Here is a 16,754-nt window from a genome sequence, read left to right on the forward strand (position 1 = left end):
AAATTTTATCTATTTGAATCCTCATGTGTACCAGACATTAATGTACTGAATTTCAAAGACCCAGAATACAATGAAATAGACTTAATACCAAAGTTATAAAGAATATGATTCTATCTCAGAAAGTTTAAAAGGCATTCTGGGTGCTTAATTATGAATGAATTATTAGTATAGAGTAGTTCTTTGACATGCATGTATTAAACATTTGAGGTTTTAACCCTTTGAGAGTAACCCTAAAGTTTGATGAAATGTAGTAAATGCTTATTGTGCAAAGGGTATGGATTTTATTTGCAAGGCATCACAATACAGGTTTGTAGGGCAAGTCACCCAGCAAAGGAGGGGGGCTAGTCAATTTCTTGGCACTTCCATCTCAATGTGGTTTGATGGGTCTCTATTTGTTGTCGAGGTATACATGTGAAGTAACCACAGTAGAGGGAAAATGTGCTTCTTTAGGAATAATGGCACCAAAATGCAAACTCTCTGCAAACTAGTACTGGTGATGGAAATTAAGAGAAATGGAAAAGTCTTAAGAAAGTTATGTTTCTGAGCCAGATAAAATGTTTATTGGTGGTGGTACATACTATGTTGTAGTGGTGATGACAAATTTGGAGACACACTCACAAAGGTCTGGTGATGGACCCCCTCAGAAATGTCAAAGATCTCACAGATTTAGATAAGCAGAAGTGCTGGTTGATGGAGAATTCTAGCAAACCAAATTCTAGTTAACAGTGAGATCAAGCTTGTCTGGTAAGTAACACTGTTAGACAAAGAGGAGAAAGAGAGCCAGCCCTAGGCTGAGAATTGAAAAACCTGAGTAGTAGTCTAGTTTTGTCATATGCTTACTATATAATCTCAGAAGTAATGTGCTCTGGCGTCAGATGTTTGTTTGATCTGGGATAAGTAATTTTAATCTGTGAGTAAGTTTCTTCATTTGTAAAAATGGGTCCATAAATGGTAACTATCTCATGGGATCATGATAAATAATAAATGAAATAATTCATGTGAAATGCTTATAATATAGTACCTGACACATAACAAACACTTAATAAATGTTAGTTATTATACTTTTTGTTGTTGCCGTTAATAATAGTATAACACTTTTCCTGATTCTCAGCTCCATTCTCAGTCAAATGGGAACAATAAGACTTAACTACACAAGGGTTGTTGTGAGGATTAACTATGGTCATGTACATAAAATATCCTATACATTCTAAAGTTCTGGGCAAAGTAGAAAATGGAAAGGATCACAGGAGGCAATCATAGGTATAGAAAACCAAAAGAGATAATCCAGAAAATACTTTCTTTTGGCTTTTAAATACATTATACTCATGTGGCTTTTTCTCCCAGCATATCTACTCATTAATTTTTTCCCTCTTGCTAATATTAAAATGTGTTTGCATTCTCTGCATGCAAACTAAATAACAGTGGAGGAAGACGACCAAGAGCGTAACTACATGGAATTAAAATTCGTTGCAGGCTTCCAGGTAAAGAGAGTGGCTCAAGAATATACACTTGATTTTCCCACCTACACTCATCGTTCCTGTTGTGACAGAAATGACATAAGAAATGTTAAAATGTGTATGTGAGGGGTGGGGAGGAGTGGAAACTCCATCAGGATTTCTCCTCTTAAATGTCATCTCTGCCATTGACCTTTCCTAGGCCTTCTCATCTTCCTTGAGATCATATACTGTGATCTCCCTCCTCCATCTTCAGTATCAGTACTCCTTCCCTTTCCGTTGACCTCTCCTTTCTGTTTTTAAACTTAAACCCAAATCATAACCAACCCTTGATTTAAGCCAGTGGTTCTCATATTTAGCTTTTCAAATCAGAATTACCTAGAAGACATGTTAAAACACAGATTGCTGGGCTACTTCCCAGTTTCAGATTCAGTAGGTCTGAGAGGGGCCCAGGAATTTGCATTTTAAACCAGTTATCAGGCGATACTGAGGTTGCTGGTCCTAGGGTCTCATTTTGAGAACCACTAACTTAAATCTTATTGCCCCATTTAACTACCACCTAATTTTCTCCTTCCTTTTCCTAGCCAACTTCTTTTAAAACATTTTTAATATTAAAACGTCTTTTTAAAAATTTTTCTTTTAAAATAGTTTTTTTTTCAAATCACACAGTAATACTAACACATAATTAATGTATTAAAATTAATGAAAAAAAAAACACTGAAACACTCCTACATTGCTGGTAGAAATGTAAAATGGTACAGCCGCTTAGGAAAACAGTTAAGCAGTTCCTCAATAAGTTAATAGAATTACCATATGGTCCAGAAATTCCACTACTAAGTATATCCCCAAGAGAACAGAAAGCATATGTCCACACAGAAACTTGTACCTGAATGGTCATAGCAGCATTATTCACAATAGCTAGAAAGTAGAAACAACCCAAATGTCTGCTAATGGATGAATGGATAAATAAAATGTGGCATATCTTTACAGTGGAATATTATTTGGCAAGAAGAAAGAATGTAATACTGATACATGCTGCAACACGATGAACTGCTAAAGCATGCTTAGTAAAAGAAGGCAGACCTAAAAGCCCACATATTGTATGATTCTATTTATATGAAATATACAAAATAGGCAAATCCATAGAGACAGAAAGTAAATTTGTGGTTGCTTGAAATTGAGGATGGGAATGAGGAATGACTGCAAATTGACACAAGGAATTTTGGGAGATGAACATGTCTAAAAATTGGATTGTGCTGATGATTGTACCACATTGTGAATTTACCAAAATTCATTGAATTATACACTTAAAACAGGTGAATTTACGATGTGTAAAGCTGTGTGCATTTCTTCTCCATGCATCTCCCTTACAGATAATCATGCCATCTACTTTCTATGCCTGCCATTTTGCTAAGCTTACTTTCTTGAAGGTCACTTATGATTCCAAACTGTCAAAGCCAGTACTGGTCTTCTCCTTATCCTCTGTGTTAGTGTACTGGCATACTTCCTCTACCACTCTAGTTGCTTGCCCCTTCAGTTTCCTTTGCTTGTTCTTCGTCCTTACCCTACCCCCTTGCTGGGTGGTCAACAAGCTTCCTCCAAAGAAGCCACTTGTCTCCTTCACTAACTTTAAATTCAACACATCCCAACTCAAACTTATTATCTCCACCAAACCAGCTCCCCTTCTCACCTGCCCTAGCTATGTCAATAACTTTCTCCAAGTCACTGGGCATCAGATTTATTTTTGACTGATCTCCTTTCTTTCCCAAATTCCAATCACCAAGTTCTTTCTACTTTTCCCTCAAAAGGTGTCACATATTTATGATCAAATAATCTGAACAGAACACATGAGAAGCAATGCAAATATTAAGTAAACACATAAAAAATTCCAACTAGAATAATTAAAGCAAATTAAAAGTATAATAGATACCATTTACACCTATTGCATTAGAAAAAGAAAATTTTCCATGATTGCAAGATTTTGGGGAAACTGGTATTCTCATAAATTGCTAATAGTAGTGAAAAACACCTCGTAGGAAAGCAGTTTGGTGAAATCTATCCAGAACAATAAGAATGTTCATATTCTTTCAACTAGTAATCCCAACTCTAGATAATTGTTTTTAATGAGATAGTTCAAAATAAGAAAACATGTATAGCTACAAAATTTTTTTGCATCATTACTTTATAGCAAGAAATTAGAAACAATCTAATTACCCAATAATTTGGGAATGATTAAGCAAAATAGAGCACATTAAGCTAGTAAAATATTATGTAGTCATTAAAATTTATAACTACTGAGGAAATTTGTATAGCAACATGAAAAATTATTTACCAAGTATTGCTTAGTGAGGGAAAAAAAAGGAGCAGGACACACAAAATCAAATCTACATAGTTATTATAACCTTGCCTCTCTCCCCCCAAAAAATCTCTATACTTATAGATAAAAGCTGGCAAGGAAATGAAAATCAGGGTGTTAGGGTAGTAGGAATAAAGGTACTTTTTCTTTTGTTTCTAATTTCCTGTAGTATTGTTTTCATAATAAATAAACATTTTCCCCCAAATATAACACATTTATTTATCCCTTCTACTTCATTCCTATTGCACCCCCATCTTCCCAATCCAGGGTTGCTCTCTTTCATGCCTGGATCACTGCCCATAATTGGTTTCTCTTTAACCCATTTAGGCTACAAATGCTGCCAAGTTACCAAAGGGCTACATTTACCATATCACTTACCCAACTGATAATCTTCAATTGCTTTCATGTTTGTGGTCTTATATAGATTTCAAGGCCTACCTATCCTTGCCCAATACTTTGCTATTTGCCTTTCTCTACTGTTACTGTTGCTGCTCTTCTCTTTCCTCTTCCTCCTTCTCCTCCTCATTATCAACTAACATTTAATGAGGATTTACGGTGCCAGGTTGTGTTCTAAATGCTTTACATATATTAATTCATTTAATCCTTACAACAATCACATGACTTTTACCCCACTTTACAAGTAAGGAAACTGGGCAGGGATAGAAGGAGAGAGTCAAGGGGCTGACTTGCCAAGTTAACACAGCTGGAGTATAGAAGAATCTAGATTTGAATTCAAGCCAACTGACTCCAAGGCCAGAATCCTTAACATGCAGGGCTTATTCCTCCAACACACCCTGTTTCGTCCTCTGGGCCTTTCTTCCCAGAGGAAAGGGTAAGTTCCAACCTACAGTTTTCTTACCCTCCAATGAACTTAAATAAGGCATAATAATACTGATCGTGTATTGGGCCCTTGCCACATGCCAGAAGTTTCTTGTTTAAATCATGTATTTAACACTTTTCAACTTATAGCAACTTGCCAGAGTAAGCAAAAGCTGGATTTAAATCTTGGTTTGTCCTTTTAGTAGCTATGAGACCTTGAGTAAATTACTTAGTTTTTCTGAACCTCAGATGCATTATCTGAGTCAATGGTCGTCAAAATGTGATCCCAGGACCAGCTGCATCAGTATTACCTGGGGAGCTTGTTAGAAACACACACGTAGAGCTCCACTGCACATTTACTGAATCATACTCTCTGGGGGTGGGATCTATGGTCTAACGAGCCTTTCACATGTTTCTAATGCACACTCAAGTTTGAGAACCATCACTCTAATTATAAAAATACCTGCCTGACAGAGTTTTGGAGAAGATAAAACATATCTGTAACTTAGCTTATGGCATGTAGGTTATTTTGCAAATGGTAATTTATTACTACTTCTACTTAACTGTGTGTGGGTTAGCCTTTCTTGGTCAAGCTGTGGGTTGGCAGGCATTATGTTTCCTGATACTCTCTAATAATTCCGTGCTTGCCTAGAAAGAGGCAGTATATACACTAGGTTTTGAATAAAATCTTCTTACTTCCCTGGCTAATTAGTAAGGGAATCATTTTTGTAGAAGCACTGTAAGGTAGTACAGCAGGTCCTTGAATAATATCACTTTGTCCAATGGTATCTTGTTAAGACACTGATGAGGAAAAAAAATAATTCCAAGCCAGAGCACTGTGTGAAGTTTTCATATTCACCCCATGACTGCATGAGTTTTCTCCAGAGACTCTGGTTTCTTCTCACATCCCAAAGATGTGCACGTGAGATGAATTGCCATATCTACATTGTCCCAGTCTGAGTGTGTGTGTGTGCCTATGGTAGAAGAGTGTCCTGTCCAGGTTGGATTCCCTCCTTGCACCTGAGCTGCCAGGAGGGGATCTGGCCATCCACGACCCTGACCTGGAATAGTGGGCTGGAAAAATTTATCTTACTTGTTTTTATTCATCTTTCTTAAATGTACATATAGCTGACATTTATTTCAATGTTTAATATTAGAAGTGTTTTGGATCTTTATTTAGAAATTCAGTGATGGTTTTGTTACCAGAAATATGCTGTAGGAACTTAACTCTTGTTTATATCAATTAGCCTACAGTAAAATTGGTTTCCTTGCATGTCATTTTGCTCACATTTGCAGTTTCCAAGAATCTATTGATAATGTTAAGTGAGGACTTACTGTGGGGTGTCTCTTAAGTTAGACTGCCTGGATCTGGTCAACTTACTAACTGTGGGACTTTAGGCAAATTAATTTATCTGTATGTGCTTCAGTTTCTTCTCCTGGACAAATGGGGAGATTAATAGTACCTATCTTTTAAGGTTATGGTGATAAATAAGTGTAAAGTGCTTTGAATGGTGCCTAGAATACAACACTCTCAAGAAATGTTAGTTAGCATTATTATTTTTCACCCATTCAGTGGTGGAGGCTCTGTTTCTTCATTTGGGAAGCAAATGACAAATATCCTTGAGCAACTGCTCTGTGCTAGGCACAGAGAGTAAGTCTCTGACCAAGATGTGGGCTCCTCTCTCAAAGGTCTCAGTCTAATGTGGGAAACTCAGCAGGCTTACTAGACTGAAACAATTTCTCCACGGACATGGTACAAGCCAGTTTATAGTAAGCAATCAAGACCAGCCATAGAATCCCATAGTATCCCCATCCAGGTTAGATTCCTGAGCCATGATGCTGAGTGATCCATTTGAAGGGTTTCCTTTAGGGATCTATATTGAAGCAATTATAATGGGAAAAGCATAAACTTTGGGGCCAGATAAATCTGGACTGAATCCTGGCTCCATCACTTATACTAGATGTGTGACCTCTGCTAAGTTATATAACCTCTCTAGACTTCATCTATAAAATAGGTAGTAAAAATGACTGTTATGGAGAATAAATGAGATTATGGGTGTAAAAAGATCCTGCCCAGTGATTGATACTTAGTAGATGATCAATAAATGTTGGATTCCTTCCTTTTTCCATTGCCAACCAGAAAACTAATAGGTTTTCCAGACATTGGAATCGAAAGAAAGCCAAAAGTATTCCTGACTACATCAGCAAATCACAGGAACAATGTAGACCTCAAGGAAGAGCCCTGGACTCTTCAAAGGTCAGGACACTCAGATTCTAGTCCTCTCCCTTGGCATCCCCTCCCTAGGTGCCCCTGCAAAGGTACAGCTAAGAGTCTTCTTCCCTATCCCTCCTTCATTCCTGGAGTTTGAATTAAAGAATCAATATAATTTAGAGGCCTCTTGTATAATTTGGCCTGAAGAAGAACTGACTGAAAAGAGTATATCAAGGACACCTCGTATCTATCAGAATGGCAATCATCAATAAATCAACAAACAACAAGTTTGTTGATTGGCGGAATGGCAATCATCAATAAATCAACAAACAACAAGTTTGTTGTTGGTGAGGATGTGGAGAAAAGGGAACCCTCATGCACTGTTGGCAGGATTGCAAATGTTACAGCCACTATGGAAAACAGTTTGGAGTTTCTTCAAAAATTAAAAATAGAACTACCTTATGACCCAGCAATTACATTTCTGAGTATCCAAAATACTAATTTGAAAATATATATGCACCCCTATGTTCACTGTAGTACTTTTTACAATAGCCAAGATATAGAAGTAACCTAAGTGCCCATCAATAGACAATTGGTTAAAGAAGACATGGTACATTTATACAATGAAATATTACTCGGCCATAAAAAAGAATGAAACCTTACCATTTGCAACAAAATGGATGGATACAGAAGGTATTATTCTAAGTGAAATAAGCCAGAGAAAGATAAATACCATGTGATTTCACTTATATGTGGAATCGAAAGAACAAAATGAATGAACAAACAAAAGGAAAACAGTCTCATAGATACAGAGAACAAACTGTTGATTTAGGAGTTGGGACAACTGGGGGGATGGGCAGTTGGGTGAAAAAGGGGAAGGGATTAAGAAGTGAAATTGGTAGTCATGAAATAGTTGGAGATGTGAAGTATAGCATAGGGAACAGAGTCAATATTATTGTAGTAACCACGTTTAGTGCCAAGTGAGTACTAGACTAATCGGGGGGATCATTCTGTAAATTATATGAATGTCTAAGCACTGTGCTGTATACCTGAAACTAATATAAAATAATATTGAATGTCAACTGTAATTGAAAAATAAAAATTAAAAAAGGAGTATATCAAGGAATTTCACAATCTCCAGCCAGGCTGATGTAGAGCAACCCAGAGAAGGTAACTGTCACTCCTTATGGTCACCTATGGTAGGTGGGCTAATCTCTGGGGAACATACTGGGTGCCACATTTCCCACATTACAGGAGCAGACTCTCCATTCTGGACATTTTTTTCCTTAAGGGCTTTGCCCAAGCAACTCTTTTCCCTCTAGCCGAAGCCATATATCCCATTTGTAAAAATGTCCCTGCCTTCTTTCAGGAATTTTAACCTATTGTTAGCATGATCTGCCCTTGGACTTTTAATGAGAGGACCTTAAGTTCTCAACAAGCCCTATAAAAAGTAAAGGTGGCAGAACCCAAGAAACGAGTACCTTCAGCAACTCCGAAGCAAAGGCACAGCAGTAGTTGGGCAGTCTTACCTCCTCTCCATCCCCTCCAACTGCCCAATCACTACTGGAAAGGCAGTTATAATTTATGACTTATTATCTATGTTTCAGCAAGGTCTGGTACCACATGTCTTTGGGCCTGGGAAGGCCTGCCTCAGGCCTCTGAGGTGATTGGCACATCATCCCACAACACTGCCTGACTACTACTTTCAAAATGTCTTAGCGATCAGTTGTGTCTGTAGCCCAGCTGCCTACGGGCAGGCTGGATGACATCTGTGGCATCAAACCCTTGGTATAGACACCAGACTAGGTTCCTCAAAGAAAATTGAGCAAACAGGAGACCTTACCAATTTTCATAGAAGCCTCACAGGTACCATCTCAACTTAACTCCCTGAATGGTCACTTACCTCTCTGACTGGCTGGTCTTCCTTTTTCCTGTTATTGGTTTCCATTTGTCCCCAGGAAATTCCTGCAAAGCAAAATTCTGATAAGTTAGGGAGCTCTGAGCAGCCAGGTATCTAGATGGCCTCAAAAATGTGAAGAGGTCAGGAACCTGCCCCTAGCCGCTCCCCTCGCCACCAGCTTGTTCTTTCTACTCTCCCATGCTGGCTACAGAAATATGTACTTGGTGGGCTGCCTTTCTGTCAGGAGGCCTGCTGAGCTGCTGGGGGGCATGCAGAGACTAAGAGAGCATTCAGTTGACCTGAACAGTGTCATCTAGAAACTCCGTGTTTCCCTTTCCTCCACTCCCCTCCCAAACCACGTTAAAAACCGGTTTAGCATGTTTGTTCTTTGCTCTTGTTTGTTCTACTTGGTTAACCTGCTCTTTCCTCTTGACTCTTCCAACATACAAAGCATCTTCTTGGAAGCCCTGGGTCATGAAGGGCCTTTGAGGCCTAAAGCTCCTGCTGTTGCAGCTCTCTTCCAGAGTGAGGCAGATGGAGATTGCGCATGCCAGCACACCGCTGTACTGCAAGGGCCCTTCCTCTTCTCAGGGGCTCAGGTGGGCTTATTTCTGGGGAACCACAGTGCTGAGTGCCATCTTCCCCACATTATAGGAATAGACTCTTCACCCTGGGCATTGTTTCCTAAAGGACTTTGTCCAAGCAACTCTTTTCCCTCTTGCCAAGGCCATGCGTGCCATTTGTAAAAATCCCTACCCCCTATTCTTGCTCCAAACCTAATGCAAATTTGCCTTTGACATTCTCTCTGATTTTGCATTCAGTACCCTCTATCTAGTGACTCAGAGCTTAGCCCAATAGGTATGCACAGTTGTCCCTAAACCTCACTGATCTTCCAAATTCCTTTTTCTCCACTTCTATTACTGGTCTCATTTAAGTTTTATTACCTTTGCCTCAATGAAAAAACTTTATTCCCTTTTGGAGGTAAAATACCTGGTGTCAGTCATACTGGCTAAGATCCTTAATGGCTGTATTATTTGAGGAAAGTTTTGTCACCTCTCTGAACCTCAGATTCCTATCTGGCAAATAACGACTATACTATCTAGCTTTGCTGAGTTACAAAATGGGATATGTATAGAGAATGCCTAGCACAGTGCTCAGCACATAGGAGGCTCTGGATGTGAGTAACCATGAAAAGGATGAGGTTATGAGATTAGGGCAGTCCCTACATGTACCTGCCATGTTAGAGCAGCTCTAACTACTTGTTAGACTTCAGACTCTGCCTTGATGCCCTGTGAGATGTCTCTGGCCTCAAAGACATATTACTTGTTCAGCCACAGTGGGAGCCAGGATTTCCTGTCCATGCCCTGTCTAGCCCTATGGGAAGTGCTCGGTAAATAGCAGTGGCCAAACCAAACAAAGTCCTGTCCCAACTCCCAACCTTATTCTCAGATCCCCAGTATCACATTACTAGTTTTTCCCCATGAGCCACTTAGGTTACTGTAAATTGTCGGCACCCTTTGAACCAAAGAGGCAGTTACCCAATGACTTATTGCTGATGGGGGTTGACTCTGATGGGAACTTGCTGCTCCAATGGAAGGTATACTTCTAGAAGACATCCTCCTATACTGGAGAGTGCCTGGGCTTTGCAATCAGCTTATGGAGAGACAACATAGCACAATTAGTATCTTGGTCCTGAAGTTAGACTACATAGATTCAAATCCTACACTTGCCCTTCACTAGCTATGTGACCTCAGGCAAACCACCCAATTTCTCCTTATCTCATTCTCCCCAGCTACTTAATCGTGTGATCATGATAATAATATTACCTATTTCTTGATTGCTTTGAGGACAGCATAAGTTGATACATGTAAAATACCTAGAACAATGCCTGGTACACAGTAGACACTCAAATGTTATAGTTGTTCAAATCCTGGCTTTGCCACTTGATAGATGTATGACCCTTCTGAACCTCAGCTACCTCAGCTATAAAATGGGATCCTATTATAACTTATCTCATACAATTGTTAAATGAAATAATCTGATAATATATGGAAAACTAACTGGCATTAAGTATTAGGGATGTAAATGTGTACTGATTTTAGTTCTCTTAACAGCACTAAACAGGAGTCAATTAGTTCTCCAACATTTTCCAGGAGCCATAAAGAGAAGGATCTCAGCCCTACTTCAGACAGCTACCATGACAACTACCTTAGTCATATGAGCTGGGGTATCCTAATCCATGCTGCAAGTTTTCCTCATGTCTGGGGATGGGGCAGGGGGGTTGTTCAGGTGGCAGGGATAAGAATAGGCATGAAGCGGCTCCTAGATGGCAATCCACATGTCTGAAAGCCTATTGTCTATACATACCTGCTTAGCTAGTTTAACAGCCATTAGGAACCCAATGTGTCCCTCCCTCAGGAGAGGCATGGTACAGGCATAGACATACCTGCATTGCTGCTGCCAGTTGATGCAACCTGCGAATTTCACCTCCTTCCATTACAAAGTTACTGGCCCTGGGCTGATATTTCTGCAGCTGTCATTTCCTTATCCTTCTGCCTCCAATCCCCAACTTCAGTCCCCTTTCTCTATTGTCTACTTGCAGGTCCTCCTTTCAGCAAACAGTTTCTCAAGCTAAGCCAATCTCTCTCCTTATTTTAAGAGATAATAACTCACTTATAAGATGATTACTATCTGGCAGTCACTGTTCTAAGTGCCTTACACATTATATCATTTAATTCTCACAACCAACTTATGAAATAGGTACTATTATTACCACCTATTTTTTCTTTTTTAATGGGAGAGCTTAAGAATTTGAACTTAGGTTGTCTGGTTCCTGCATCAATGCCCTTAATCCATGATTTTATATTTCCTCTCCTCTTTTTTTTTTCAACATTTTATTATGGATATTTTCAAGCATGCAGAAAAGTTGAACAAGTTTACAATTAACACCCAGATATTCACTACCTATATCATACAATTAATATTTTACTATATTTGCCTTATCACATATCTCTATTCACTCCTCTATCTATCCTCCAATCTATCTTAAATTCTTGATGCATTTCAAAGTAAATTACAAATGACTTTATCCCCATAAACTTGAAAACTTAAATAAAATGGACAAATCCCTTAAAAGGCTAACTACCAAAGCTCACTGAAGAAGAGATAACTGAAATGACCCTATATATAGTAAAGAAATTGAAATTGAATTTGTAGTTAAAAATCTTTCCACAAAGAAAACTTCAAGTCCAGATGGCTTCAATGATTAATTCCAAGATTTAAAGAAGAAATACCAATTCTATGCAAACTCTTCCTGAGAATGGATTAGGAAAGAATACCTCCCAGCTCATTTGGTAAGGGTAGCACCTGGATATAAAAACCACACAAGGACATGACAAGAAAACTACAGACTAAAATCCTTGATAAACACAGATACAAAAATCCATAACAAACTATGAGCAAATCAAATCTAGTAACATACAAAAAGGATAATATATCATGACAAAGTGGTCACAACAATGGTAGATTGATTCTTATTTCAAAAAAATCAATCAATGTAATTCACCATAACAATAGACTAAAAGAGAAAAAAATATGTGATCATCTCAATAGATACAGAAAAAGCATTTGAAAAAAATTAAGCATCCACTCCTGATAAAAGCTCTCATCAAACTACGAATAAAAGGAAACTTCCTCAACCTGGTAGCTAACATCAGACTTAATAGTGAAAGACTGGGAACAGAGCAACAATATCTGCTTTCAGCATTTCTATTAAATATTGTATTGGAGGTCCTAGACAGTGCAATAATGCCCTCCTCTACCTTAGAAAAAGCATACAGAGCGAGTGGAAAGAAAGATATAAAATTATTTCCATTTTCAGATGACATGATTGTCAATGTAGAAAACCTTTTAAAATCTATCAGAAAGCTACTAGAACCAATAAGTGAGTTTGGCAAGGTTGCAGGATACAAGGCCAATATATAAAATTAAATTGTATTTCCATATAATAGTAACAAAGAATTTTTAACTTGACATTAAGAAAACAATACTATTTATAATAGCATAAAGTCATAAAATCATAGGGATAAACAACAAAATATGTGCAGCATTCGTATGCTGAAAATTATAAAATAAGTTAGAACACCAACAGACTTCAAAATCTTCAGCATACATATCATTCAAGTTCCATATTTGTTTATAATATTTTAAGGCAAAATTCACTCTAGTGAAATGCACAAATATTAGGTGTATGTTCATTAAATTCTGACGAATGTATATACCTGTGTAACTCAACTCTTATCAAGATATAGAACACCATCATCACCCAACAAAGTTCTTTCATGCCCTTTCACAGTCAATCCTGTGCCACCTCCCAAAATATTGAATTATTTTTCCATAGAGTAACTGTTTTAGAACTGTGTATAAAAAGAACTGTAGAGTACGTACTCATTTGTGTAAGGCTTCTTTCACCCCTAAGATTCCTTGTTTCAATGAACATATGTTGAACAACTTCATATACCAAATTATTCAGAGTATCTGTATATGCAACAGTTTAACACAGGAACTAACTTCTGGTTTAAGTGCACCAGCCAAAAGGTAGCACTAGGGAAGCCATGGGGAAGGCATCTGGCAGTGAGCTGGTAAGGACATCGGAGAGCCTCCCAGAAATATCCTGGAGGATGGCAGTGGCTTGTGTTAGGGTGGTAAGTCATAACCAGGGTATAGCAACATCCAGTCTAAACCTGGGTCTCTGACAGAAAGAGATTGCAGAAGAGGGGGAAGGATTTGTTTTTTAGAAAACCAGAGATGTCAGGTCTCTGAAAGCAAAGCCCAGGGGACCACTTGCAAATTGTGGAGCTCCAAATAGTTTTAAAGCAGGAAATGGAAGGGAATACATGCTGTTTTGTATCAGGTACTGGGCCTGACATTCTGTATACACAATCTCATTTGATCTTCACAACTGATCCATGAGGCAGCCATTATTTTCCTCTACTTCAGAGTTGAGATAATAAGACTTTATTTAGTACTGACCATTTTGTGAAGTAAAGATTCATGTTTCCCTTTAAAAATCATATAACTGTAAATTTTGGTGGCCAAATGACTTGCTTAAGGTCACTTGGATACCAATTATACAGTTAGGCTACAAATCCCAGTTCTGTACATTTTGTAAAGCAAAATTTATTTTATTCTAACTCTAAAGATAATATAACTGCAATTTTGGTGGCTGAGTTTCCTGCCTCAGATTAATAAACTACCATCTGGTGGAGCCAGGACTATACAGTTTTAAGGAATTATAATTGTTATGCTACCAAAAGATTTGCTTCATTTTCTCCTCACAAAGAGAATAATGAAGCTCACCCATCCAAGAACCAAGTCCTCACCTGCACTGTCAGCTTCCTGGGTTTCCAAGCATTGCCAGGTGCCAAGGTGCTGTCTTCGAGGGTACTATGCTGGGGATTGTGATAGCAAGGTGAACACCGAATACATTGGTGGTGGTGGCATCGGCAATTGTAGCAGTTTGGCATCATATTTCTCTTTCTCAAAGCAGGGCAGACTTCTCCAGAACAATAAATGCAAGGGTCATGTACTGCAGCTCCCTGTACACTACAGGAGTAAGTGCAGGTCCTGTGATAATCAAAATCACCACAGTGCAGTGGCTTACAACACATGGATTGTTCTAGACCTTTGCTTGCAAAACATTCTGAGTAAGTAGGAGTTTCTGACTGAAGGAGTGACATAGAATGATATGATTGATCTGTGGCATGATATGATTCGTCCATGGGATGGCTCCTCAATTCCCTATAGCTAGAGCTAATTGGCTGGAAGCTTTGGTCTACAGGTTTTGGTCTTTGGGTAAAAGTCTTGTTACTATGAGTGATTAAACCTGGCAGATGGGATGTAGATAGAGATTTGCTACTCTCTTCAAAGAACTTTCTTCTGTCTGCAAAGGGCAAGAGGATGGCTTCATTCCCAGCTTGAGCAGTAGAAGCCTTCAATTCCTTGTTATCTCCTGGGTTAGAAGGGCTTTCCATGGCTAGTGCCACATGTGGCTGCAGGTTGTGCTCTGGAGACCACCTCCAATGTCCTCCACCACGGACTCCATGGTGAACATTTGTTTTCTCAGAGTCTGAGGAGGATGGGTCAGATGTGTTCCACCAGGTGTTTAGATCCAAAGAGGGCAGTCTAGGCCTCTGGCCAGGGCTTATTTCTCCCTCCAAGCCTGTCCTAGATTCATGGCTCTCAGGGGCTTGGCTGAGGCACTCTGAAGATGTAGCCCTAAGCATCATGCTCTTGTTGAAGAGCTTGTCTCTGGGGCTAGGTGGTTTTTTATTTGAAGGTAGAAGAGATGAGTTAGAGGCAGGAAGTAGAGGACTTTCTAGGGGCTCCTCAGTCTCTCCCACTGGCTCCTTACTGTCACATAGTTGTGATAAGGGACTCTTGCTTTTCTGGAGCTGGGCCTTCCTCCTCTGAATTTCATTACGCAGGTTGGTAGCAAAACGCTCACTCTTCCGCCGGTTTTGAATTGAGCGACCCCGGGTCCCTCCATTTCGCCTACCAGCCACCTGGCCACAGTCCTTGGGCTCATTGTCCCCTTCTTCAGTTGTCTCTGTGGTGTCAACTACTTTAGTGGTTGAAGAACAGTCCCTGGATTGTTGAACGAGCAAGCCGGAGGCAGAGGGCTGCTGGCTGGCCAGTTCACTGCCTGCTCTGCTTGCTCTGTTAGGGTCCTGGAAACCTCTTTCTGGAGGGTGTCCATCAGCTTCTCCATGGGGGGATCTGCATGGGCTCTGGTGTCCCAAACACAAAGGTCTATCATCTACTGGCCTGGTCTTTTTCTCTTTACTGGGCTGGTCCTGGGTTCCTCCTACAGGGGGACATGGACTTTTCTTCCCTGTGTAGCCGCTATGTAAAGGGGACAGAGTCCACTCATGTCTATCCTGCCCAGTTGGGAGATCCATCCCCTTGTGACCCTTAGTATCAAGGTTCACTTGCTGCAAGTGGGATGCCAGCAGCTGTTCAGGAGCACTATGACGATGGCCTGTGGGTCCTGTGAGGTGCCAAGGGCTGCTAAAAGGAGAAGCCTTAGCTAGGTCTGCTGAAGCCTTGTTGAGTGGGCTGGAATTTATGCTGGAGGCTTTGTCATATGATTTTTGGAATCCAATAGCTTTGGCTGAGGCCTCCATCAATAGATGCTCAGAACCCTGTTGGCTGGATTCAAGATGTTGGCTGAGCTCACAGTTCTGATGGCCTTCATTTCTCACTTGGTTTTGCCTGCTGAGGCAGCAAAACCTGTTAGGGTTTCTTGGGGATAGTGTATTCTCTAAGCTCTGTTTTTCTTGTTGTAAGGCATCCACAGGTTCAGAAGCCCTGCGCTTCTCTCTATTGAGGAGCTGGGATCTGGAGGCCTGAAGACTGTCTCGCCTTACTGGAGGTTGTGGTGGACCCTTGTAAGCCTTGGCAGGCCCTGAGTGGTGGACCTCCTGTGGGCAGGATAACATCTGGGAGCTAAGAGTCAGGTGGCCACCGTTGGTGCGCTGGCTACATCCTGAGGTCTCAGCCATATTAGACCTGCCATTAGGGGCTTTAGTTGACCCTGGGCCTTGCATGATACAGTCTGCAGAGGCTGGCTCCTCTGGCTTGAGGGAAAGGGCACAGTCAGAGGCATTTGAGCTGGCCGAGAAGGAGCTATAGGCTGAGTCACGCTGGTTGGGGTACATGTTCTGGTCATTGGGCAAGAGGTGACCCTCATAGGTGGCTTGGCCTGGTTGCTCCAGGCTCTCCATGCTGCCAATGGAGCTGCTTTTCTCAGTGCTGCAGTGCCGAGAGAGTGGACACCACTGCACACACACGTCACTGCAAGACACAGGACACACTGATTAGTTAGCCAGGTTACCAGATCCCTTTCCCACTGTGGCCAGCTCTGTCATGAGAGAAAGCAAGGCAATCCAGAGTCACCCATAACCACAAATTAGAGAAAGATAAGGCAAAAAAAGGAAGAAAGGGAAATAGGGA

General features: G+C 40.1%; 1 protein-coding gene across 1 annotated transcript in view; it reads right to left on the reverse strand.

Moving 5' to 3' along the window:
- Positions 1-16,754, reverse strand: part of SHROOM4 (shroom family member 4) — a 224,361-nt gene that overhangs the window by 22,014 nt on the left and 185,593 nt on the right. The window contains exons 4-5 of the mRNA XM_006913403.3: positions 14,123-16,595; positions 8,745-8,806 (exon numbers count right to left, since the gene is read on the reverse strand). Coding sequence (XP_006913465.2) covers positions 8,745-8,806; positions 14,123-16,595 — 2,535 coding nt within the window. The remainder of the gene's footprint in view (positions 1-8,744; positions 8,807-14,122; positions 16,596-16,754) is intronic.

This window comes from Pteropus alecto, unplaced genomic scaffold (assembly GCF_000325575.1).
Source record: "Pteropus alecto unplaced genomic scaffold, ASM32557v1 scaffold365, whole genome shotgun sequence".
Lineage (NCBI taxonomy): Eukaryota > Metazoa > Chordata > Mammalia > Chiroptera > Pteropodidae > Pteropus > Pteropus alecto.